We start from the raw sequence: 27,293 nt of genomic DNA, 5'->3' as shown, positions 1-27,293 counted from the left end.
ATAATCTGCAGTCTTGCTACTGGGGCATAAATTATAGCATATGTATCCATCATTCTGACAAATTGGGAGCATAGCGTAATGACTTGTTAACTTTTTATTATATGGACAGTTCAATATGAAAAAAGAATTATTAACACAAGGCTGGGGCAAAACATTTACCATTTCAAAGTCTGCAATCTCAAAGCTTCAAAGGAAGGGTTGATTTTTCCAGTACAATTAGTGGGTAACCAGCTGGCATGGACACCAGACCAGCAGCCCAGTTTGTTTCTTACACAACTCAGACAGACCATGAATTTCTCAGCAAAATTGTAACTGATGGCAAAAAATGCTCAGTCTTAGGTTTTCTTCCTTCATACATTTCTGCTCGAGAAAAGACTTCCCGATTGGAATAGGACGTTGGTATTTTTTTTAGTGGATTTCCAATTAAGCATCATATTAAACTTTATTGAATCTGAGACCCTAATTGAGAATCTAAGAGAAAGCAGGAATTCAGTGATATGACTATATATGTAGAGACAAAGGACAGCAGCTGGGTTTTTTTTTTGTCTGCTTGCATGGTAGGATAGCCAAAGAGATACCCAAAAAGTTCCTCAAAATATTTTGGAGATTAGCTGACTGACTGTACAGGAATACGAGTTTTACATGTGTAAATTGTCAGTCCTGTAAATGGATTATATTCATGAGCTTATAACCCTGTCTCCTTTCTTCAGTGACATTTCTTGACTTCTCTAAAAATAAACAAACAAACCAACCTCTAGTGAGATCTGGACCTCAAAGGAGATTAATTTTAATTTCTGTTTCAGTACCAGAGGCAGTTGATTCCATTAAGACAGTGGTTTTGTCTGACACCACCATCAGCATATCTTGGAATGAACCTCTGAAGCCAAATGGACCTCTAGAATCCGTCCGCTATCAAATCTCTGTCAATTTGTTACCTTCTGTCCCAGCAACACCCTTGCGAAAAAGTGAATTTCCAAATGGGACGCTTGCCTGGTCTGTCCATGGGCTCCAATCTGGAACAAACAATTTATTCAAGGTACAATTAAAAGCAGTTTTACCTGTTCACCAACCTGCAGCTCTTTAGACTGCTTTTCTGTAAAGGTATATGTGTGTTTTGAAAAAGTAAGTTCAAAGCTTGGCAGACTTTTCCGAGTCTTGTTTGAAAACAGACAGTCTTCCAAACACTCAGAGTTGCTAAAGCCACCTTTCCCACTGGTCTGGAACTGTGCCTTTTCCTTACCATCCATTTGCTCACCAGGTTCTTGCTTTTCATCCCAATGAGAACTGGTTTTCTGAGAGTGTCCCTGTTATTGCAAAAACTTTTGAGACTCCACCTGCACCTTTCAACATAGTTCCCAGAAATACCAGTTTCCAGCTACAGTGGAGAGCTCCTCTGCATGTCAATGAAACCAGCTTCTGGTTTGAGCTGCGCAAGGTACGAATATCTTTTATTCTTTTTTTTTTTCCCCAAATCAAAGCAAATTTAACCCACTCTGTCCTGGTGATCAGGACAGGGTGGCAGGACGTCTATAAAGAGTCTCTGTGGATAACTTGGGCATGGTGACGTCAGTCTTGGTATCTCAGAAGGGGCAGGATGGAGGCTGTGTATGCCAGGAACAAGAGGGAGTGCAGCTGTAGCATATAATACTCCATAGTGTCAAAGGACATCCTGGATGACCCCACCAGAATTCCTCCCAGGTCTCCTGTTTCAGTAGAGTCCCCTCGCTCTTTCCTCACTGCCCTCCCCACAGCCTGGCTTGTAGCTATAAATCCTGTGTCTGCTCTGTACAAGGAAGAGAAGAAAAGAGGTTTCAGAATTAAATATTAGCTACAACCTAGTATCTGAATTTTACTTTCTTATGATAGAGGTTAGGGAAAAATGTCAGAGAGGTAAACAGGTCCAGTAGTACAGATGATAGAAGTAAGCACTGCAAGTGACAGCAGCATGGATGGAAGCTTCAGATTTGAATGTCTGGACCACTGGAGACAGAAAATGTTATTTGCTGAACTAGATCACAAAGAGTCCTTAATATAGATAATAGGATTCATTACGCCTACACCAAATATTTCCCTGTCCTAAAACAAATGTCATAGCACAATTCCACTAAACCACCTCCTTTCAATTACATCATGCAAACCGAACTCATGGGAACATCATGGTGATCCAGAAATACAAGCTGCACACAGATAAGCTAGGAGAAGTCTCCTTTTGGCTGTGCAAAGGGGTCACTTAATCTGTTGTCATTTGTGGCTCCCAAGACTTGTAGGTCTCCTGAAAACAAATTAAAATCCTGGATTTTTTGTCCTTGGTCTCTAAGAGGACGTAGTCCCATGATTGAAACATCACATGTGTAATCTCTCCCCTATGATAATAAAAGGTGGCAAAGTAGTTAACCTACCCAGGAATAGAACTGTGACACACTTTCAGCAGAGTAACAAAGTTGACCATGATGATATTTTATTTTTCTAGTGGCAAACAAAAAGTGACTGGTTTTCTCCTGCAACAACTACATGCACAGCAGATCTTGTTTACACATGCAATCTCACAGGAACTCTTCCTTCAACCAGCTACCTTGTAAGAGTAACAGTAGTTTATGATACAGGATTGAAAAGCACTTCCTCCTCAAAAAGCTTTAAAACTACAGGTAAGCACTTAATGTAAGGTAACAAGATTTTAAGACTATTTTCAGGACATTAATATTCAAACACAGTATTTTATACATTTTAGTAGGTCATTTTCTTATACTAAGAGCCAACAGTTGTGTGTTTTTTAAAAATAAACAATACAATCTTGTATCTGCGAAAGTAATAGGGTAAAGAAATGAAGTTCACTTCCAAGTGGAACAAAGGCAAAGAGTGAGGGAAACTGAAATTAAATGTCTATATGCATGTGAACTCATAATTACTGATTAGAGGCTGCATATGAATCAAAAATATGAAATTTGTCTAATAAAAAGACCAAATATTCATTCTACCTTGGGCATTACTCATGTATATCCTCCATCCTTTTGTATGTCTAAACATCCATCTGCACATCTAAATTTTCCTCTGTGCCCATTACCTCTTTCTCTTGCTATAAACAAATTTAAAGTGTTCTGTTTCTTCCTCCGTTTGGCCTAAGCTGGTGTTCCCAGTAAGCCAGGAGTTCCAAAAAGAGCAGAAGACACTAAAAACTCTGTACAGTGGGAAAAGGCTGATGACAATGGAAGTAACCTGACCTACTACATCTTAGAAAGCAGGTAAGCTATGCATGCAGGCACTCTTCCCCATAGGGAGCAGCTCGGAACACACCTTCATGTGCAGGGGCTTTCAGTTCAGCTCTAATGGGAAGAGTGAAACACCTATGGTGCAAATGGCCCTTCTCATGGGATCTCTTTCTTGGATAAGCTAAGTATTCACCATTTCCAGAAATTCCTGGAAAACTTGGAAGAAAACATACGCCAGCATTTCCAGACCAACCCTGAGTTACAGAGATATATTTGGGTATATGTTGGTGAATTAGAAAAAAATTTGGAGATATTCTCAAATCACATATTTCAAGGACATAGTATGTATTTTTGTCTAAATGCATATAGAAATATCTTAGTGCTTATGAAAGGCATTATAAAAAATCATAACATAACCCCACCCAGTTGGGATGACTAAGTAATTTTTGAAGTGCTTTGATACTGAATACAGATTGCCTGGACTATATATGTCACACTCATTAAACAGCTCTAGAATGTTCACACTTATTCCTGCACTGGCATTGGAAGGGCTGAACTGATGGGTTAGAGTATACTGCTGTGGGCAGTGACTTTGAAATTTCTAATTTTTTTGATTATGACTCTGGAGAGATTTGTTTAAGGCAGTCAGTGGAAGACTTAATTAATGTATTATGTAAGAATGAGGAGAGTCCATCTTCTGGGATATTCCTATGACATTGTTTGAAATTAGGATTGATGGAGGGAAGCAGTTTTTGAAAGGTAGCTATGACTTCTTCTTCCTCAGTTAACTCTATGCTTATGAAAGCTAGGGACTGACAGCACTGTGGAGCTGAGTATACTTTACCTATATAAGTTTTCACCCAGACATATTTTCCTGGTGCTGTAAGCTTCCTCTATACAGTTCTGTGAGCATACAGCAGCACTGACCTGCATGCTATGAGACCACAATAATTTTGATGTGCCATCAGCCAGTTTGTACCTGGCTTGCTGTCCATGAATAAACAAAGGACAGTCCCTTGGCCTGTGTCAGGGATGTGAGTTAGCCACTGTGTTCTCCAGACTGCGGCTTCTTATTCATCTGTGGAATCATATTTCTTAGCTGAGATGCGTGGGGGGGTTTGGTTCTGGGATTTACTTTTTGGGGGTGGTCTTTGTTTTTGGGGGTTTTGCCTTTTTTTTTTTAATGAAATAAGCTTTCCTCCTGCAGTTTGAATGTGCATGTGCTGATGGTTTTGACTGAATTTTGCTTCATGAATCTTTCAGACCAGGTAGAAAAATATTTGGTCAGTTGCATAGCATTCTAGAAAATATTTGCTTAGCCCTTTGAAACAACCCCTGTTTTTCATACAGGTCTGGTGGAGCCATGTACACACCAAGGACATGATCGTACAGTTTCCAAATGCCTTTCTGTTTTAGAAGTGTTTGACCTTTTTTTCTGCATTAAAGTGTGTTGGGAGAATGATTGATGTGCTCATGAAAGTCATTTTATATGAAATATTACAGTCTTGTGTGACATGAAATGATATTTCAAATATGGCCTTTCCAGTTTAAATACATGGTCTTCTTTTGGTTGGTGAATAATCAGCTCTGAATTTATTGTGAGCAATCAATCTCAATCCAATGGGGAAAGGAAGAAATATACCCAGCAGTCAGCAGATACTAGGGGAAACTGGCTAGCTAAAGAATTGTGTCTTCACTGCCAATGACTTGCTTCCTGTTTAGCTTGTGAAACATGATGCACAAGAGCCACCAAATTACTCTGGGCCCAAGAAAGCAAAAACCTCTAACAGAAAACAAAAATAAATGTTGGGATTTTTCTTTTTTTTTTTTTTTTCTGAAAACTTAATAAGAAGGTTTTGAAATCTTGGCTGTGAGGTGAAAGAGTGCTGGAGCTTTTTATGTCTAAAACATTCTAGCATTTCATTTCCAATGCCAAGCTAAAGATGTGTGATTCCTAGCATTGCTAAAATGGCATGGTACAATGTTTTGCTCCCTAGCCAAAACCCCATGACCAGATTGAGCTTCCATGCAGGCAGAGAAGTTGTGCAGGCCAGAGAACTGAAGCAAAGAATGGAGAGAGGGGGGAAGCAGTAAACTACCCTCACTCTGTTAACATACTTGTGTTATTTTGCTGTGCCTGTTGCAGGAAGCAGTCTGACAACACCAGCAAAGTGAAGCTCTTGTGGGAGGTGGTTTACAATGGCTCCTGTGCCAGTATTTGCATGTGGAAGGCGAAGAACTTAGATGGAACTTTCCAGTTCAGAGTGGCAGCTGCAAATGTGCTGGGACTTGGTGAATACAGTGACACAAGTGAGGATATAATTTTGGGTGAAGGTATGTACCGTACTTTCTTAATCTGTTAATCAAGTTTTTGTTCAGAATAATCATAGCTATTTATGAATTAAAACCTGCTATGTTAATAATGTGTTTTAATAATGTGTCTGAGAGGTAATAAATGGTGACGTTTATATGGTGACCCGAGCTGTTGGCACTCATCCATACTCTTTTGCACCCAACTGTGGGCCTGTAATTTGCTTCTGCTCGTTTATACCTTTGTGTCTGTGGTCCTGTACTCAGCATTGTGGTGTGTTTCTTGAAATAAATGCAAGCTCCCTCGCTGGGTAAGGATGTGAGGATTACTTTGTGCCTTCAGTCAGAATGTTAGACCTATGTTCTGTGGGTGTTCTTGAAAATCCCACTTTGAGCAGCCAGACAGTTCAGCATTTTCTCTTTCCATGTACACAGTAGGTCGTCACCCCAGGAATGGCCCAGAGCTGGGGGAGGAGGATTAGTCTGACCAAATACATACATACAGCCTACAAGAAAGCCTTGGGCAGAGGAAGACATTTATGCAATAGGCAGGTCAAGGGTTGTCTCAGGTTTGCTCAACTCCATAGGACTGACATAACTTTTATACTCAGTCAGTAATCAATTTTCCCCTTCTATTTACCAGATACTACGATCTCTCCAGACGCTGTCATTGCCATTGCTGTTGTGACTGGAGTTGTTATGCTGGGCTTGACTGTGGTCATGCTATTTGGCTTTGGTATGTGGCTGAGTTTTTTGCACATCCTTGATTAGTCAGGCCTCAGTAAAAGGCAGTTCAGGTGGTAGGAGATGATTGGCTTCCAGATTTAAGGAAATACTGAACAGTCCCCAGGGTGGGCGATGGCAGAAATTTGTATAGTCTTATCCTTTGAGACCCTAGAAATAGATGGTTATGTTTTCAGTATCAAGCACGGTACACCAATTCACTCCATTTCAGGCATTTCTTGCTGTTGATTCCCTGCAGGGAGAGCACAGGAATGCTGAAAGAATGCAAATGTTCCTGTGTGTATCCTTATAAAAACTTGTACCTTATAATTCTCAAGTTGGGTACTGTAGTTATTCACCAAAGGGTCCCATCTTTTTCTTCTTAAGTTCTGTCCTTAAATAAAGGATGTAGAGATTACCCTGAGATGCAGATGGTCCTGCCCTCTCACTCCTCATCGTCCCCCTGGGATAAAGCATCATCCCTTCAGACTAGGGTCTTACCACATGTGGAAGTGGATGTTTGACTGATTTCTCATCTCAAGGAGCAGTTGCCTGTGTTTTGTGGGAAAAAGGTGATGCCCAGATGGAAATGTCTTTCTTACATAAACTTCTGGGTGGTCATGTTGACCACAAGGACAAAAAACCTGTAGCCTTTCAGCCTGCTGACATGTTGGGATGCTCTCAGAGTAAAATATCTGATGGTCTGCTTTTCTGTTCCAGTATGGCACCAAAGATGGAAATCCGGAAAAAAGGCTTTGCCTGGACAGATAGTGTTTATCAAAGAAGATAAAGAACTAGCTCAACTCAGGGGCATGATTGATACAGTGGGATTATCCAATGCCTGTTATGCTGTAAGGTACGTCCTTGAAGAAAATGTATTTTCAGGGCAAAAACATCTAAAAGGGCTTCCATGGACTAGTTTTCACCGTCCCTGACACCTCAAGGTGGAGTTAAGGGCTGCATCTGCACTGAAAGGCAGATCTGCTTGTAAGTAGGTGTCGTGGTTTAAACCCAGTCAGGTAATTCGTTCGCTCACTTCCCCCCCCTTTCTTGCTTTCCCCCTGCTCTCAGAGGGATGGAGAGGAGAATTGAAAAGAATGTAACTCCCACGGGTTGAGATAAGAACAGTTTAGTAACTAAGGTATAACACAAATCACTACTGCTACCACCAATGATAATAATGATAAAGGAAATAACAAGGGAAGAGAATATAACACCCCACCACCAGCTGACCGATAACTTGCCCCCCCAGCCCCGACCAAGCACCGACCGATACCTCCTCCAACCCTGCAGACTCCCTGCCCTTCCGGCTAACTCCCAGTTACCTCCTGGGCATGACGTGCTGTGGTATGGAATACCTCTTTGGTCAGTTTGGGTCAGGTGTCCTGTCTCTGCTTCCTCCTGCCTTCCCCTCCTCCCTGGCAGAGCATGAGGCTCACAAAGTCCTTGGCCAAACGAAAACATCGCTATCAGTTCTGTTCCCGAGCTGAAAGTCAAAACACTGCACTACACCAGCTACCAAGAAGGAGAAAAGTGACTGCTACTGCTGAACCCAGGACAGTAGGCTCTTCCATGCTGGTTCTCTGGCATGCCCCCTGGCCTGGATTGCCCCTAACCCACCCTGCATGTTCACGTTGGCAAGAAATGCAGATGAATGGGAACGGAAGACCTGATGTTTTCCAATAACTTCCAAAATATTTAGGTTTCACCTGAGCCCCCCTTAAATGTATCTGATGAGACAGCTAGTTCCAGATTCATGTAAGGAAGAATTTTAGTAACATTTCAAATGCTTTTCGATATGAGCAAGTGACCAGTATTGCTGTTTTGTAGCATTCTTCCTTCTCAAGCAGAGATTGAATCATTGCCAGCTTTCCCTCGCGACAAACTGAATTTACATAAATTGTTAGGAAGCGGAGCATTTGGAGAGGTGTATGAAGGGACTGCAGTAGATATCCTGGCAGATGGAAGTGGAGAGTCCAAAGTAGCAGTCAAGGTAATTGCAGCTTTGTATTCCTCTGGTAACAGAATGTGATGTGTAGAGAGATTTGGCTCAGAGGTTATACCACAGAAACAGGTGTTGAGAGATTTGGGTGTTTCCTTGCAGTAAAGCTTAGAGTTGAGCCTAACTCCTTGTAACAAATGCTGGAAAATAACTTCCATTTAAGGCCATGTCTATGTCTGATTGCTTTACTTAAGTGCCTTGTGATAATGATGGTGGTGACTTAAGTTTTATTACACTTTTGCTTTCTGTTGAGTAGACTTTGAAGAAGGGTGCAACAGACCACGAGAAGAGTGAATTCTTGAAGGAGGCACACTTAATGAGGTAGGGACAGCTTTGCCACGGGGTACCCTTTGAAGCCATAAGGTTGGTAGTCTTCAAGAAGAATGAAAGAAATGCTTTTCTCTAAACAAATTACTGTGGCATTTTTGGGGTTTTCTCCTTCTGCTAAAACTTTAAGTCACTACTGATGAATCTTATGCAAATAAAATTACAAATCTGATTAGCAAAATTTAAGATACAGACTGCAAGTTTGGTATGCTCATATGAATGTACTGAGGTTTGGACTGATGTAATTCAGTATCTTTGCCCACCTAAAACTAAGTTAGTTGTTAAAGGCAATTGGGCAACATTTGGCTAATCTCATTTTACCAGAATAAACATATCAAAAGAAGGTGATGCCTTGAAGCTTCAATTTACAGTGGAAATTGCTTTTTAAAAATGTGCATACTTACCACTAGAGGCTGACAGACGCCCCTTCTATTGAGACAGACTTCAAAAAATAATGCATCTCTTACCAGGGTGAGAATTTCACATGGAAAAGTCTGCGTGTCAGCTGGAAATCTGGTTTTCCAGAGTATCCACAGAAACAAGTAGAAGTGCAGCTGAAGTTTTCGTCTGGTAACATAAAACTGGGATTATGGTTTAGTTTTCAGATGCACCTCTGCACTTCTCTGGCTCTTACTTCATAAATGCAGAATTAGAAGCATCTTTGGAAAACTGAATTATTTTACACCCTGTACATAGAAAACACAGTGTTACTAAATTTGAAATTAGTTTTCACAGCATCCTTTTTCGTGTTTATATGTTTTTTAAAAAATGACTTGCATTTTTTTTCTTTTTCCACACACTGTACATTGAATGAAGTAAGAAGCTTATGAAAACCAAAATGGCACCTTGTCATTAAAGTGTAAATTAATGACAAAGAATAAGTGTTGTGTGTAAACTTTCTGCAATCTATCTTTAGTCTACCAGTTAAGTTCTTGTTTCTGTGTAGTATTGAAATTGCACGTATCCATTGTTAAAGTCTCTGACGCTTCCTGAGTTCTGCTTTCTTGTTGCAGCTAATAATCCAAAACCAGAAACCCTGGAAAAATATATAATTGGAAATTATTACATTTAAATGTAAACACTGATTTTGGCCACTATGTACACCAATATAACGAGATAGAAATGAAAAGAATAGAAAAAAGATTTTAAATGTTTTATATTCTGAGTAATAATTAAACAATAATTAAAAATGGTACTTTTATATGCTTTAAATATTTTTCTTTTTTTTTTTACATGAAAAATGAAAGATTTAATTCTCTTGTGGAGGGCTTTATGATTTTTCTTGATACTCATCTGTAAGGTCTTATAAATGAAACCAAGGGCAGAAAGAAAAAAATAACCAGAACTGGTTGTTTACAAACCTTAATGTTAAATATTTAAATACAACTTTTATTTTGCTTCCTTTTTGGATGTCATGCATACGTTCCAGTTAAGCAAGGACTTTTTTCTATTATTGCTCTGCAGCAATGGGGAAATTGAGTTGTCTGTATTTCAAAAAGTCATTTGATAATGGTTATTCGCAAGTCATTTGTGTACAAATATGTGTAGCAATTTCTTCTGTGTATCCATCGCTTGGAAAGTAAGGAATGACAGCTCAGTGGAGAAAGGTCTGTGTGAGTTGTAAGGAGACTGCCAGGTGCTCCTTCCCCTCTCTTTGTTCTCGAGAGTGCCAAAGTTTGTCTGATTGAGAGATATGTGCTCAGGGCGGAAGAGGGGGGGAAGTGTCAAATCCAAATCAAGCTTTTTGCTGAAGTCTTTGCCCACACCTAAGATTATGTGAATTGAAAGAGGTTAGAAGGAGAATGCCTGCCCCTCTGTTTTATTTGTTTGTTTACACTGGTGTATTTGACAGCATTTTGGACACCATCAGTTGCCCCGAGTCAAGTTTCTCTGACTGCTGGTCTGAGTCCTTTCACACAGCCATGCAAAAAGGAAACCATTTTCTAACATAAGAAATGTGATTGCAAAAATATGGGCACTGATAGGGGCAATAAATGTTCTTCATTCTTTGAGAAGTGTTAGATCTGAGAGTTCTGATTGCTCTGTGGTAATCCTTATCTTTTTGGACACACACAAGCAATCACTAGCATGTCTGCAAGTATTCCTTGCGCATATTTTGTTTCTCTTGAAAACATACTGTGAGAAACAGTTCTCTAAATTGTAAAATAATATGTAGCATCTTGTGCTTTTATCTTTCTCTGCATTTCTCTGAATCAGCAGTTCTACAGGGAATATAGTAGTAAAAGTACTCTATCAAAATAATACAGGTAACTTTAATATACAGGCGGCAATTCATGTTATTCTTAGATAAGATTGCCATTTGCTTACCTTTTTTTGCTTCCTAGAAATATGAAGAAGTGTACTTTTAATATCCATGCATGCATTAAATTGCCCAACAACGTACAGTATAAGCCTGTGTTTTGAAAGGATATCTGAACTCTCCTCATGACAGCGGATCTGTCACTCTGAGTACTAAATCATGTTGCTGGTAAAAGCAGGATTGTAAACGCCAAACTGTTCATTCATTGCTTGCAGCTATATGGACTTTACTAGCTCTCAATCAGCTGGAGTACTCGTTTGTAATCTTACAGTTTTTTGCTTATCTTTAGTAAATTTGATCACCCTCACATTCTGAAGCTACTTGGTGTGTGCCTGTTAAATGAGCCTCAGTACCTTATACTGGAGCTGATGGAAGGAGGGGATCTACTTAGCTATTTACGAGGAGCCAGAAAGCAAAAGGTAGGATAAAAACCACGAGACACATGGTTTTAACCTGCAACTGCCCACAGATTTGCAGTTTTTCCCTTTTTCAAGTGGACTGCATAGTCCAGCCATATAGGGGATACAGATGTACCTCTGCCTGTATCCTGAAATTTTTTAGGAGGAAAGAGGAGAAAATAATAAATAATAAACATTTTTAATTAAGTCTCTTTTTTTCCAGTTTGCATGCAGATCAATAATTTGGATGGTAGAATTGTAGGTCAAAAGTACTCAACACTGAAATTTTATAGCATCATAGCAGTTGTCAAGTTCATTTACATGATCAGATCAAATGCACAGTCAGTATTAAATTCTACTGAAAAGTATATATGTGTATTTTATTAGAATAATATATTATACTGAATACTACAGCAGCAAGAAAACCTGATCTGATAGTAGGAGGAAATTTTCAGGGTTCCATTTCTTCCACTGTTAAGGTCCCAGGATATTCTTAGCCCTAAATCAAGGAACAGGATGTGTTCACCTGTCTTGCAGTGCAGTGATTTGGCAGTTTACCCTGACAACATTTAGCCTGCACTTTATTGACTTACAGAGATTTTGCACCTGTGCTTTGCATGTTTTGGAAAGATCCTATACATTTCAAATGAAGAAACAATACCATCTTTGCAGAGGGAGGTTGCCGTTCTGAGTTTGTAAAGCTGGAAGACATGGCTAACTTCTATCTTTATTTCTTGTAGCTTCAGAGTCCTTTACTCACAGTGACTGACCTCTTGGATATATGTTTGGATATTTGCAAAGGCTGTGTCTATTTAGAGAAAATGCATTTTATACACAGGTACAGAACTTACTTCCTTAGTCTTCCAAGGTTTGCCCACAATATACAGACTGATTGTCTAATCTTGGAAAAAAATACCTAGAAAGATATCACAATGTATCAGGCAAGGTGACAGCCCTGGAGTCAAAATTTAATATTATGCTTTTCTGCTAAAAATCACCTAAAGTTCTCTCACAAAATAGTGAGATCTAAGATCTAAATCCAGGCCTCATTGCACCCTAGGAAAGAATTATATCCCATGTAAAAGAGAGAGGCATATGGGGAGATCCATTTACTGTTTTCGTCTGCCTAATGGGTAGCCAGGGAGGACAGAGGCAAACTTTTCCCAAGGGTGCACATGAAAAAGCTAAGAAGCAATAGGCACAAGTTAAAGCAAAGGAAATTAGATAATATTGTTCACCATGTGCAGGATCAGTCACTGGAACAGGTTTTTCTGAAGAGTTGTGTCACCTCCAGTCTTGCAGATATGCAAAACTTAACTTGATGAGGCCTAAGCCACTTAATATGACCTCAAAGGTGACACTGCTCTGAAGAGAGGGTTGAACCAGATGATGTCCAGAGGTCTCTTCTGACCTGAGTTTTTCTGCAATACTAACTCCATCCTCTCATTTCTGCCTTGCAAATCAGGGACCTGGCTGCTCGCAACTGCCTTGTGTCTAAGAAGGAATATGAGAGCTCTTCCCGGATAGTAAAGATCGGTGATTTTGGACTTGCCAGAGATATCTATAAAAATGATTATTATAGGAAAAGAGGAGAAGGCTTACTCCCTGTGAGGTGGATGGCTCCTGAAAGCCTCATTGATGGTGTCTTTACAAATCGCTCTGATGCCTGGTAAGTAATAGCAGCCACACAGCTGTGTGTCTCACTAAATCCCACAGCAAGAAAATACTGGTTTACAGGAGGAATGATAAGGTTGAATATTGCCATCTTTAACAATTTCTAGGCTAAGGCAGATTTCCTCCTAAGTGATATTTTAATGAGCTAATGAGGAGTTTGGCACAAGACAGTACCTATATGGATGTATTTCTTAATGCTTTGAGCTCTAGGTTTGGATTCTGGTTGGGAAGAACTAGTGTCACTCAATCGAACAATTTTATACTAGAACCACAATTGTGGTTTTTGCTTGATTAGTCAGTGAATTTACTACCTGCACGCTGATCCATTTTGTTCTCCATTAGTTTAATTGGTATTTCTTTTCTACAGTCAAATACTTTCCCTATCCCATTTCTCCTTCTTCTGGTGACTTCTTTATTTTGAAGTACAGATTTTTTTGCATCATCACAAGGGAAGGTCATAGTACTTCACTGTGGAGGTTTACTTAAGATAAATTTAGGGTAGGATTCAGTTTATGATGAAGAAGCAGAGACCCACTGTCGGGAAGCATGAAAAAAAACCCCAACCTAAATCAGATCCATTAAACCAGACATTCACACAAGTTTTGATTTCAGAAGCCATAGGTAGTTATGGTGGGTTACAGCTCACCAATCTTGTCCAAGTCCTCAGCCTTTCAGCCTATCCATTTGACTGCCACACATTCATCTAAGCAAGCTGTTTAGTGCTCTGTACCAAACCAAATAAGGTGCTGATTGCTTTATGAGTGGTGCTTAGGTGAACTTGTCTCTCTCCATTTTCTACAACACCTGTAGAGATTTCTAAACACTTGTTTAAGTGATGACATGCTCAACCAAGGAGTGCTGCCCAGGGAAGCTGTGGGCACTCAGTGACTTCTAAGCTGCATCTTGGTCTGGGAAAGTGTGTTAGTTCTGCACATTTATTTTAGCTATTTCAGAGGCTGGACATCTGAATTGTTTCACAACAAATTGAAACTTCTTACTCCTAATTTTTCTAACCGAGTCATATTCTTAGGTTAGACGTATTTTAGCTGTTGACAGGGAGATTGTTCATAGTGACTATGATAATTATTTTTTGTTGTTGTTTCTTAGGGCTTTTGGAGTCTTAGTGTGGGAAACATTAACTTTGGGTCAACAACCATATCCAGGTTTCTCCAATACAGAAGTTTTACACCATGTACGGTCAGGAGGAACGCTGGAATTTCCAAACAATTGTCCTGATGACCTGTAAGTTAATTTTGTTCAAATGTTGTTGATAATATTCATAAGAAACAAGAGACTTACTGCCAGATGACCATTATTTTGAATGTTACTTATACCCAAGCAAGGTTCAACATCCTTCATTTGTTTTTTTCAGATAAAAGAGGTAGCACTTGTAGCTGCCAGCCTGCTACTAATTCATTCAGTAGTGGAGCCTGTGAGTAAGAACTTAAGTGTTCAAGCTGAATGGTGGATATTGATCTTTTAAATGGGATTTCAGAGACTTTATAAAGTCAGTCTTGGGCATAAATCTGGTAATAATGTGATAACAGACTGAGAGTGCCTGTCTGTCTTAAAGTTAAGATCCCTTTAAGAAAGAAATTACCAGCCCCTGCACACCATGTACCTGTGTTAGCAGATATAACTGTCTTTCTCAATGGCAGCTGCAGGAATTTGGATAATATTAGAACATTTGTGGAAAATAAATTGTGCCCTCTTTGCAGATATAATGCTTACAAAAGCCAGTAAGAAAGGCTGAAGCAGTACTGCAAAAGAGAAGTCTGCACATCTGGATAGTCTTTAGCTGATCTAGATAAAGCTTTCAATTTCCATTTGTCTCTTGAGCACAAAATTCAGGTTTAATTGCAAAATTCTTGCAATGAAAAAAATAAAATTAATACACATAGTGGATCAAACCCATACAAGGAGAGGTGTTCCCACATGACATTCTTGTCTCTAAACTGGAGAAACATCAGTTTTATACATGGACCACTCGGTGGATAAAGAACTGGCTGGATGGCCGCATGCAAAGGGTTGTGGTCAATGGCTCAATGTCCGGCTGGAGACCAGTAACAAGTGGCGTCCCTCAGGGATCGGTGTTGGGACCGGTCTTGTTCAACATCTTTGTCCTGACATGGACAGTGGGATTGAGTGCGCCTTCAGCAAGTTTGCCGATGACACCAAGCTGTGTGGTTCGGTTGATACGCTGGAGGGAAGGAATGCCATCCAGAGGGACCTTGACACACTTGTGGGGTGGGCTGGTGCCAACCTCATGAAGTTTAACCATGCCAAGTGCAAGGTCCTACAGCTGGGTCAGAGCAATCCCAGGCACAGCTACAGGCTGGACAGAGAAGAGATTCAGAGCAGCCCTGCGGAGAAGGACTTGGGGGCGTTGGTCAGTGAGAAAATGAACATGGGCCAGCTTCAGTGCGCACTCACAGCCCAGAAAGCCAAGCGTATCCGGGGCTGCATCAAAAGGAGCATGACCAGCAGGTCGAAGGAGGTGATCCTGCCCCTCTACTCTGCCCTTGTGAGACCTCACTTGGAGTATTGTGTGCAGTTCTGGTGTCCTCAACATAAAAAGGACATGGAACTGTTGGAACAAGTCCAGAGGAGGGCCATGAGGATGATCAGGGGACTGGAGCACCTCCCATATGAAGACAGGCTGAGGAAGTTGGGGCTGTTCAGCCTGGAGAAGAGAAGGCTGCAGGGAGACCTCATAGTAGCCTTCCAGTATCTGAAGGGGGGTTATAAGGATGCTGGAGAGAGACTCTTCATTAGGGACTGTAGTGATAGGACAAGGGGTAATGGGTCAAAACTTCAGCAGAGGAAGTTTAGATTGGATATAAGGAATAAGCTCTTTCCTGTAAGGGTGGTGAGGCACTGGAATGGGTTGCCCAGGGAGATTGTGAATGCTCCATCCGTGGCGGTGTTCAAGGCCAGGCTGGACAGAGCCTTGGGTGACATGGTTTAGTGTGAGGTGTCCCTGCCCATGGCAGGGGGGTTGGAACTAGGTGATCTTAAGGTCCTTTCCAACCCTTACTATTCTATAAAGGAGGAAGCTGAATCTAAGCCCAACAATCACTCAGTATTTTCAAGTCTCAGTTCCTGTATCACCCACTCTGCATAAGCGGTCACAGCAATGCACCTGGAAGTTGTCCCTACAAATAGGAAAGGCTATTTAAAGTGCACAATTCTTGCTCCTGGTGCTGAGAAAGTGGCTTGAGAATTATTCTGTGATTGGCAAGCCCAGAAATCTGTGTTAGGTTTCAGATCAATTATCATGCTCTGAGTTCCAGAGGGAGTGATTATTTATCATTATGTAGGTATAGCTGAAACACCATAACAGCAATAAACCAAAAAACCCTGCGTAAGCTTTAGCATTTGGAGGAACTGAAAAACCAAAGAGATTAAGATTTTGTTTTAAGAACAGAGTGAAAACTGGAAGTCACAGAACAAACAAGAGCCCAAAGCAATTTCAGCTCAATATTTTCTGCTGATAAAGTTTTCCTCAAAAATTGCTGACAGCTGTCCTGTGAATAAGAAAGCATAGGAGGTAATGTATACCCATGAACTCGTTTGATATTCAAGATCACACTAAGGCTTACAATTTACCTTTGAAACAAGTGACCAGATTTTCTGAAGCATTAAGAAAACTGCTTGACATAATTTTTAAGGTCCCAGATTTTAAATTTGGTATATAGCAGATAGGGCTTAACCACTGGTCTGCCTGTTGTAACTTGTAGGATCAGGGCCTAATAGCAGTAACTTAATGTTTGAAAGCCAAGGGGCTGAATGAGCTCTTAGACTCTTGTATCATCTTTTATCTCATTTGGTGAACACTCAGCACCTGCATGCAGCTTCTGTCAGTAGCGTAAATAGCTTTTTGCTACTTTGCTAGGTCATTAATGGCATGCTGGGATTCTTGACATTCCTGCTTCCCTCCTTGTGGTTTTGAACCTGCAACAGGACATCAGCAATCAGTAATTGTCTCCTCAGCACTTTGGCTTGCTTATTGTCATTTGACAAAACAAACCATCACTGATAGGAAGAGAGTTCAAAGGCCAAACTACTTCATATGAGAAGTGTTTAGGAATCTGTGGTAGGTTTACACTGCAAGGGCAAGTAAGGCTGACACAGAAACCTTAGGGTGTAAAAGCACTAAGGAAGTGGGATTGTTTTGTTTTGGGTTTGTTTTTTTTTTCCAGCACGGGGGAGAAATTTCCTCCCACTTCCACACAATGTTACTCCAGGGACTGCTCATCTGCTTTCCTCCAAAGAAGTGCGAATAGGTGAAGCACGGTAATAATTTGGAAAAGGGGCTTGGGGATCTATAAATGAGCCACATTAATTGAAACATGCATTAGATATTAGTGGCACTACTTTTACAGTCAGAGATCCACACCTAGCACAGATACCTGGGGGTGTGGTTTGCATGCAAGAGCATGCCAAAATTTGGACTGAACCAAGTTAATTTAACAGAGATCCTGGAAGTCTGTGGATTACAGTCGGGAGAATTTGTGTAAGAGTTGTGTGCCACTTGCTGACTCAAAGCTGCAGTCTCACCAAATGCTCACTCCCATGTGAAGTTACATAACTGAGTTTGATAAAGAACCTTTAGATTGCTAAGAGCTTCTGCTGTTTGGTTCCCAGAATGCCTTCCTAGAGGGATCTGGGGGGTGGAAGAGAAGTTCAGAAAGATGGAAGAGGGAAGTTCAGAAAGCATCAGATGAAAGCATGGGCTCTTCATCCCAACAAAATTCCTCCTTTTTTAAGAAAATACCCATGTCAATTTTATTTTCCATTTCATGTGAGAGAAAATTAGTAATGTCCTGTGGCTTTTGTGTGTTAAAGCTCATTTCAGGTATTGTTCACTCTATGAAACTCTACTGGACATGTGGTTACCAATTGTCCCATCCAGATAAAATACAGTTGTGAAGTGTAGCTGTGTAGGGGTACATCTAAATGTACAGGCTAGTTCTTAAACCTAACATAAACCTTTAACTGATGTTATGTTTGGATCTGTTATTTTTCATTTCTTCCTGGAAGTTTTTTCTCCATGAAGTAGGGGAATCTTCTGTGTCTATTCCTCATACTAGAGCAATGTACTACTTACTAGCCCATGTTTGGCTCCCCCCAAAATGTGCTTGTCATTCGTGTACCTCTCAGGATGTTAACCTGGCTTTCACCCTCTGACTGGACTCATGCTGACGCATTTCTGGGCTAGTGAAAGTTTGTGCCATTGACTTAAAACCTTGGATGTCACAACATGCCTGAAAGCTAACTATCATGCCACAAATAGCTGTCCATGCAAAATTTGCCAATATATTATGAGAGAGCATGAATGTTTTTGCCATTAGAAACCTAAATCCAATCTGAATGAAATACTTTGTGAACAATATCAGTTCTATTTGGTGTTAACATGTTAAGCCACCAGGCAAGTAATTTGATTTAGGAACTAAGAATATAGATTGTCATTAAAATGAGAAAATTCCAGTTCTGAATGTCTTGGCAGCAGTGAATATACCCATTCAATAACAAATGGCTTTTGTTATTGTGTGGGGACAATGAGCTGAATGGTTTTATAGAGCAGATTGTCCAGTAAAATAATAGTTATTTAAGAAAGACAGAGATTGGTTTTAGGAATACAAAAATGTTCAGAATCCACATTTGTCATGTTTACGTTTCATAAATGAAAAGAATGTAGATTTAGGTTTTATATAAGGAAGAATTTTTTTATGATGAGGGTGGTGAGACACTGGCACAGGTTGCCCAGAGAAGCTGTGCCTGCCCCATCCCTGGCAGTGTTCAAGGCCAGGCTGGATGGGGCTTTGAGCAACCTGGTCTAGTGGAAGGTGTCCCTGTTCATGGCAGTTCTTTAAGGTCCCTTCCAACACAAACCATTCCATATGTCTATTACTTACGTATTATTTCTTGTTTCTTCCTCCCTCTGCTGGCCTGTAGTTGTCTGTTTCTTTCTGTTAGAGGAGAAGTATATTCAGCCAGCTCTTTTACTTCATTGCTACACCTGGTATGAGGCTCTTCTCATGAGATCCCAATTGCTAAGCTGGAGCAGAGCACCGGAACTTCTGTTTTTACTTGGATATCCTACTAACCAGGATGACCAGAAAGCAGATTGTTTGGCTTCCAGCATCCAAGGCTGGCTTTCAAATTCAGTGTGATCCAGACAGTTTACTGGCAGCAGAAGGAAAGCCAGAGTTATTTCACCTAATTTTGAGTCCTATTCAGTACTTTTCCATCTATATTTTCAGTGTTATCAATAACCAGTGCACCTGAAAGTAAGCTAATGAAGTGATTCAGAGCTTTTGTAAGTCACTACTGCTTTTTAGATTCTAAACATGGATTTTCAAGATTTCATTGGATCCTCTCAAAAAACAGAATCACTTTGTCCAGCTGTACAACCATGATACAGGTTAATGAAAAGTGGTCCTGAAACGATTTTTCTACTCACATTTCTCACCCAACAGCAATATTTTAGTGAAAAATATCACTGAAAAAAGCAGAAGTCTAGAGATTTTTCCCACCTGTCATGAAGGCTTTTGTAAAATACCCAATTGTGCTGAAGGACAGTAGTCTCCTTTTTAAGATGGATAAGCAAGGATCTGAGCAAGCCAATTCATTTCACATAATGCCTGCTATCACATAGCAGCAGGTCTGGGAGGCTGTTTGTCAGGGGAGGATTTGAACTTAGGGCTTAGAGGTGAATACACCACATTCCAGTAGCAGCTTCCTGAACCCGCCTTTCACTAGCTGCTAAACACTGCTCTCCGGCTTTGAGATTCTAAGACCTCCCTCTACTCACAACACTTAGCATGTCCAGATGCTGGCTGTGTTTTGGTTTTCAGCCTGGCTCCCCTGACTTTTGTAGGATTTGGTTTTGTGTAGCCTAGACTCACCCTGAGTAAGCAATAATAAATCAGCCCTATCCTTTAGACAAACAGGAGGGGCAATTTTCCACTGAATAGTACAGACAGTGTATGAGGTGGGCTAAGATCCCTGAACCCAGAGAAAACTCATATCATTTATGCCTTTGATGAGAAAACTTGCTCCTATTTGTTTTGGTCTGGAAACAGAAGTCTAAATTAACCCTTTCTGTGCTGGAGGGTTCACCATGAACTTCTCATAAATTTGAGGTGGCGTTGAGTTGAAAAGGATTAAATAAACTGGTAGCTTCAGGTTCATTTCTGATTTTAGATAGCTTTTCTTTTTTCTGTGAGAGAATCAGCTCCTTGTCTGCTTTCTTAGAAGCCATCAGTGACTTCCTTGGTGCAGATATTAGTGAGTTTTCTTTTGTTCTTTTTTTTTTTAATATGTTATAGCTGCTTCCAATCTCAAAACAGCTCTTTGGAAAATTAGAAGCATTCATAGGGAGTATTCCTGACAAATGATCTTTAATCGGCTTTTCCTTCAACAGCTGATGATAATGTTTGTACAACATATAAAGTTTTCAGAAGTTGAAAATCTAGGCCAGACTTGCTTCTCAGATGATTTAATGGTAAGTGTTGAGGTGAATGATTCTATTACCTTTAATGTTTGCCTTTTAACAATTTTTTTCTTCCAGATGTGACTTAATGACAAGATGCTGGGCTCAAGAACCTCACAACAGACCTACTTTCTCTTATATTCAAGACAAACTGCAAGAGGTAAGACACTCTCCACTGTCCTTCATCCACTACCTAGAAGACAAAGAGACAGCAACTGGAGTCATCAACCAAGCTTTTGAAGGTGAGTCTGGGTCAGCACTTGCTGTCCCCATAACCTTTTCCTCATGAACAAAGTGGGATTCAGCAATTCTTTTCATTGCGTTTGTCCCTGCCTCAAATGCTCTACCTATAAAATGGGAACAGCAAAGATTTACCTGCTAATGAACTTGTAAAGGTTCATCAGGTGCTGTTAAGTATGATGCATTAGGTAAAACATATATAAGATTACCAAGCAAAAACACCCCTGTGAGGTTGCAACTAGCCTGCCTCACAGACACATCCAGCTTGCATTTAAATTTTTGATACTTCATGACCCTGTTCTACTAAAGTAAATGCTTAAGTTCCTTGTACAGCCAGAAGAGCTTTAGAAGGCTTCTGGTTGAAAATCTGTTCCAATTTCAGAGGCATCTACTCCCTCTCCATCAGCTAAATATGGCAGTTAGGTGTTTACTTTAGGAATACTGAATTGGTAGTTACCTGATAGTGAGGCATAAATCAGGTGCCTAAGCAAGGCATCCTGTATTCTAGCCTGAACTATGATAGCTCTAGCCTGGAGACACACCATGTCTGTGCTCTGCACACTGTGAATGAATGAAATCAGGTGGTGTTAGGGAAGATAAACTTAAGACGTGAGGCACAACAAATCCCAATTATATGAGAATGTTAAGGTTGTGAAGACAAAAATTAAAAAGAAAAGAAAAGAAAAGGTGATGCTAAATTTGAAGTTGTCTGTGCAACTGTGATTTAAACTATCTAAACATGGAAATGAACATCCTGACTGGGCCAGAACAAGAACTTTTCACATATTGCAGTAATTCCTGACTGGCTAAATCTTGAGCACAAGTGAAGCCTTAGTAAACAGTGCAGTCTGAAAATCTGCAAAAAGGAAGTTTTTATCAGTTGAGATACTTCACTGTTAGTTCACATCATGTGGTTTAGTTTTTTGTTTTGTTTTTTAAATTTAATCTGTTTGAATTCTATGGTTTTCAAATAAAAAATATTTCTTGTTAAAAGAATTACTTTTCATTCCAAAATACCCAAACCCTAGTTGTTTCAAAATGTTTAAGGGCTTTAGTTTGGTTTGGTTGTGTGGGTTTTTTTTTTGGTTTTGTTTGCTTGTTTATTTGTTTTCTTTACAAAATGTTATTGAACTAGGAACTCACCAAGCTTCATAAACAGTTTTGGTACACCAATACTTTGTGATTTCCTAAAAATTTCCTAATCCATTCCAGGTATGATGCAGTACTCAATTCCACAACTGCATAGTAATATTTCTACAGGATTCTACATATATTCAATTCACTGGCATTGAATATTTGCTATTTTGCTAATGTTTATAATGTGCTTTACAAATCTTTATCATATAGCTCTAGAAGTGTCTGTTCATCACCATTGTGATTTCTCTCTATGTCAGATCCAGTCTATGCATGACATGTTTATATGTCATTACAAGACTAAAGACTTCATACAGACATGGTAGGACCAAAGTAAGCCAGCACTGATAAAACATCATTTCTTGGTTTTTTTAACAGCAGATTTTGCACCCTTATTCTATAATGAAAAGCTTTGGGTATTTGCATGTACTGTAATTTCCTGGTTTCTCTGAGTGCATCTTCATTCTCAAGAGTGTAATTCACTCAAGAATGTAGAGATGATACTTAATCTGGCACAAATCTAAGCCTGGGATTAGCTCAGGAAAGGAATACGGCCAATTAATTAGGCACTGTGCCTGAGCTAATAGGTCTTACCTTTTGGATGGACTTTATCTCACCTAAAAGCAGCTGTCTAGAAGCTTGACGTCTCGTCTAGGATACTCTTCTAGATATCTCTTTAGTCAGGAGCAGAAACAGACGTCTGCAGAGTCAAAACTCTGATGTTTAATTTTCACATGGCCACAGGAACACAATATCCGCTGGACACAGGGCTGTACTGATTTGGCTATTTTGATGTACTCCCAAGCTAATGCGGTTTCCTAACTTAGACGTCTTTGCTCTGTGTTCCCTAGCTCCACAGGCAACAGAGGCACGCAAACTGAGGGAGTTAAGAAACTCTTGGTTTTTATCACGAAACAATTATATCAGTATCTGTTAAAATTTTTCACAGGATTGAAGCTAAAATATGAGCCTGTCCTGCTGCTTGCAGTTGGGGAAAGAGGCTGGAATATAGGTTGTCATCATTTTAGTGGAGGAGGCTTGGCACAGACGTAACTTGCAAGAACTTTCAGCTCAAGTGCAAGTATCTGCTTAGCATGGACCAGCCAAGCATGATCTTTCCCCTGCTGTTAATTTCCTTAATGCAGGCAAACCATTACTGATTTAGTTGATATGACAAATACATATCCTTAACATAAAAAACATTATTTTGCCAAAATTTGAGGTTCTGCCACAAGGCAGAGGTCTCACAGAAAAACCATTGCTTATTTTTTTTTTTACCAGAGACAAAAGTAGTGTTCTTGGAAATGGACAAGTTATTGAAAAGGAAAATATGGATTGAGGCTTCCAGTTTGAATGGTTAATAGTTGGAAAAACAGTTTACTACAGAAAATGTAGTTATATAATGGGCTTTTAAGGCAGTCTTAATAATACTGGTACTCCATAATGTATGTTTTATTCAGGGAATCTGTTGCCAGTGGTCACTTTTAAAATCAAATTCTGTTAAATCTCTTTATAATAATGTAGTTGGTAAAATCTAGCCCACTGTGGTAAGCAGGGAGATTCAATGCAGACAGAGCTTTGGCAGAAGCTCTCAGACCCAGCCTGTTTTGCTCGACACACTCTGTCCTTGAGCCTTACTGTTTTCCCCACCAGCTGCCCTGTTTCTTCTTGTGCCTTCCCCCTGTTCCTCCCTTTCCATAGGCTTTTCCCAGCTGTTGTTGCCACAGATCCACTGCTGGATCTTCACTGGGGTGGGAAGACAAAGCAACTGTTTCCACGCTTCCATTCAATGTTTTCATGCTTCAGTTCATGAAACTCCTCCTTAAGTTCTCTTCAGGCTCATTTGGGGATTTTCACACAGGGAATGCCCATCAGACAACAGTATAGCTTGAATTTTATTTATCTACTTATAATCTTTTCATTTAAATGTGTTTTACAAGGCTAAACACTTGATAAGCTCTTTACATGTCTCTATAGTGCACATGCTTATTTCCCCATGTATTCATAGTTTGCCTGTAGGTTATCTCCCTCTTTCCCCAAGTACAGTCTTTCTAAGCCTGTTAAAATGTCATGCTGTGTATTTGACTGAAGGACTAGAGTTCTGGTGATGTCTTAATGTTGCTGCTCAGGGACACATGCATGTCAGTTTTCTGTAGCTCTCCAGCTACTTACTAATTAGTGAGTTTATGAATTTGCATTTGTTTTTAGGTGGGACTAAGTGAAGTACATGTTTGGTTTGTAGTAGTAGTAGAAGAATGACAGCCAAAGCAAGTGATCCAAAAGACTGTTCCATGATGGATTTTCCTGGACAACATTTTCCAAAACTGTTATGCGGTCATTGGCCTTTGTGTGTAATGAAACTCCTGTTGTAAGCCTCCTGCCAAGAAATGCCTGCTCTTACCAGGAGACTTGGTTCCAAAAGAAAGAGCCAAATGTCACGCAAAGTGAAACGGCAAGCCTTAAAATAACTATGATACTTAGCCCTACATGGATTCATACATCTTCCAAATTTTGTTGAGCCTTACCTACTTGTAGGTAGCTACACTTTTAGCTGGTCTGTGAATGCTGTCAGTGCTATTTCATAGGTGGGAGAGCTGGAAAACCTTAGATTTTCTCAGTAACATTTATGAAGGTGCAGTATGACATACAAATTGCTAGTATGGGTGAACTAATACAGACAATAAGTATGTTAGTGGTCTGGACAGCACTCTAACAAGATAGTGTGGGGATGGCAAAAGGCACAACAGATTTGTTATTGCAAGAGTTACTCTTCTAAAGGAGGCATCAAGTGGCAGTAAATGTGCCTGAGCAATACCATCAGCTTCTGGCACTGCTGCTTCAGAAGGGAGGGAAGCAAACTCAGGACCAGGACCAGGTCTACCAGGTAAGAGTTTTTCCTTCTTGCTTTTAAGAGTCTTTCCCAGAACATTGATTGTGGGCATTAAGTAGCATTAACAAAATTTTTTTGTATAAGTGAAGCACTATCCATCTGGAGGACTGAGACACCAGTGGGTTTTGAATCCAATGGGAATTGATTGAGCAGAAGCCCCATCACCAGAGTCCCCATTCGGTTCTGAAAGGCTGTTTTTCCCACAAATGAAATGTCATGAATCAGCATGCTAACAGGATTGCCCACATTGCTGTAAAAATAACAATCTATTTCAGACATAACTTTTTACATTTGCACATACAACACAGCACTATATTTTTTCAGGTCTTAAGTGTGCCCCTTTACAGATGGAAGCACCTGTTTGTTTTGGCAAACGTCTTTGCCGACATCAGACAACTGGGCATTGAGCAGCTGGAGCAGCTCCTTGTCTCTATGACCCAGGAGGACTATTCTTATCAGGGCTGCTCCCCACAATCCCTTCTGGACCTATAAGGAAAAAGTGTCTAATTGCTCAGCAGCTATGTCAGAGCACCACGCTCTTACTGTTAGAAGTGGCTCCTCTGGTGAGAGGAGATGCAGGGCAGTTGGAGGAAATGCAAAGTAAAAGTCTAAAGAGTAGAAGGAAACATATTTGGCCTCAAACCGTAATTTTTAAATCCCTAAGCTGGAGAAGTTGCCTGAAAAAATGCGGGAAGTTGAAACAGAATTTTGTAATGTTTCTTTTTTCCACACCCCCACTTTTCTTTCCAAAGCCAGTCACTCAGTATGTTTACTTCTTCTGACAATTAAGGTACTTGCTAAAAATGTTGCTTGTTTATTTTAAGTTTTTGTGCAAAACTTTGCATTGAGGGGATTTAATATTAAAATCTAGCTTCAGTGATTTCACCATTAATTATATGCCTGCACTCTCTGCTGGCTAAGTAGTACTGGTTTGATGTTCCCTGTGTGAGAATCATCAGTTTATTTTCCTAAAACCAGCTGCCTTTTAAAAACTATTTTGCACACCTCTCTGAACTTAAAGCAGTCACTTGGACAAACGGAAGCTCCTCTAAAGCAGATGTGTTGATAACAGACATTTTTAAAACCTTCTATCTAGTCTCCTTTGTATTTTTCTGAAATTCAGTAATCCTCTTCCCCACTTAGCTTAGTGAGTGCCTGACCCAAAGCCAGCAGAGGTCAGAGAAAAGGCTTCTTCCAAAAAAGTGAGTGGTTACAACACTGCAGGAAAAGGGGAACTTGGTGGTGTGGTCATTTCTTATTTGTCCCCTACACAAATGCTGCTTGGTTCCAGAAAGTGCACATGAACCATGTGATACTGCAAGGAAAGTCATGCTAATACTTGCTAATACTGGACTGAGGGAAAAAAATCAGATGATATGACGTTATAAGAGCTGACATTTGTGTGGCATGGGTATACATATCTAAGCAACTAAAATTTCAGCATTGAGTTTACACTGGCTGTCTAGGCTGTTTGACATCACCAGAAAGTTGTAGTTGTAGTTCAGGGGATGCTCTTGTGTAGTTAAGAGTGTGAAATAAACATGTTCACAAAGCTACTCTTCCTGCTTTCTCTCTCCATTGATTGTAAAGGAAGCCTAGGCAAGGAGCTTAAACTGGACATGTAAGATCTGGGTGATTAAAACTTAGCAAAATGACTCTTGCTTTGTGAACTGGATAAGAGGGGTGCTTACAGCAAATTATACCGCAGCAAATGTGGAACTGGCCTTCTTTGGGCTCTGATATTATAAGCAAGAAACAAGATAATAAACAGATTTGTATCTGTATTTCCCAAAACAGCTGCTTGCATGCAGAGGTTTCAGTCCACAGATCTTTGAAAAAATTGTTAAAATAAAAAGACAGTCAGTCAATGCTTCGAGCAGTTTAGTGCAGTGGAGAAACGCTGGATGAACACAATTCTCACTTTTAGCACCTTTAGTGCCTAATGGAATAGCAAAACTCAGTGAGTCATCCTCAAACCATGCAAGATCATATGCTTCATTAAACAGGAAACACAGATATATCTCCACTGATATATAATACAGAGCGGAGTATTAAAACGGATATATATTTGTTCTATTTATATTCTTACTGGCAATGTGCAGAAACTGAAACACAGCACCTCCAGGTCCAGGTGGCCAGCAGGTATTAGGAAAATACTCCCTACACAGGAACTCTCTCCTTGAGCTAATCAAGATAGCTGAGGTGGAGAAGTCAGGGTTCAATAGCCAGTTTTTTCACTCTTAACAAAAACATGTCATCAAGCATTTCTTTTGAATGTGTTCACTGGGGGGTACATCTTTCAGCCATGCCAGTAAGTTAGCCAGTCTCTTGTTTACTACCGTGTACATTGTGTGACAGAGACAAAGGGCACACAGTGTATGAGAAAAACAAGAGGATATTAATGGGAAAAAGCAAATGCGGCTACACTTCTAAATACTTTAAAATATCGAAGGTGCTGAGCATCGTATAGGATTACGTTACCTAGAATTAGGAACGTCTCAGGCTGGTTGGTGTAAATCAGTAGCATCCCACTGGTTTCTATGGAGCTTTGTTAATTTGTGCTAGCTGAGG

At 40.0% G+C, this 27,293-nt stretch overlaps 1 protein-coding gene across 1 annotated transcript in view; it reads left to right on the top strand.

Annotated features, from left to right (window-relative positions):
- The window catches only part of ROS1 (ROS proto-oncogene 1, receptor tyrosine kinase), a 71,785-nt gene that overhangs the window by 40,582 nt on the left and 3,910 nt on the right, over positions 1-27,293 (top strand). Inside the window, exons 30-43 of the mRNA XM_057413237.1 lie at positions 804-1,036; positions 1,259-1,435; positions 2,471-2,645; positions 3,122-3,239; positions 5,353-5,540; positions 6,160-6,252; positions 6,960-7,095; positions 8,070-8,232; positions 8,498-8,562; positions 11,178-11,307; positions 12,027-12,124; positions 12,752-12,955; positions 14,068-14,202; positions 20,537-20,700. Of these exons, the coding sequence (XP_057269220.1) occupies positions 804-1,036; positions 1,259-1,435; positions 2,471-2,645; positions 3,122-3,239; positions 5,353-5,540; positions 6,160-6,252; positions 6,960-7,095; positions 8,070-8,232; positions 8,498-8,562; positions 11,178-11,307; positions 12,027-12,124; positions 12,752-12,955; positions 14,068-14,202; positions 20,537-20,700 (2,079 nt within the window). The remainder of the gene's footprint in view (positions 1-803; positions 1,037-1,258; positions 1,436-2,470; positions 2,646-3,121; positions 3,240-5,352; positions 5,541-6,159; positions 6,253-6,959; positions 7,096-8,069; positions 8,233-8,497; positions 8,563-11,177; positions 11,308-12,026; positions 12,125-12,751; positions 12,956-14,067; positions 14,203-20,536; positions 20,701-27,293) is intronic.

Source organism: Pezoporus wallicus, unplaced genomic scaffold (assembly GCF_028554395.1).
Source record: "Pezoporus wallicus isolate ANWC-B61680 ecotype Strahan unplaced genomic scaffold, APGP_CSIRO_Pwel_v1 contig_7505, whole genome shotgun sequence".
Taxonomy (NCBI): Eukaryota; Metazoa; Chordata; class Aves; order Psittaciformes; family Psittacidae; genus Pezoporus; species Pezoporus wallicus.
This window is presented reverse-complemented; position numbering and strand designations above follow the sequence as displayed.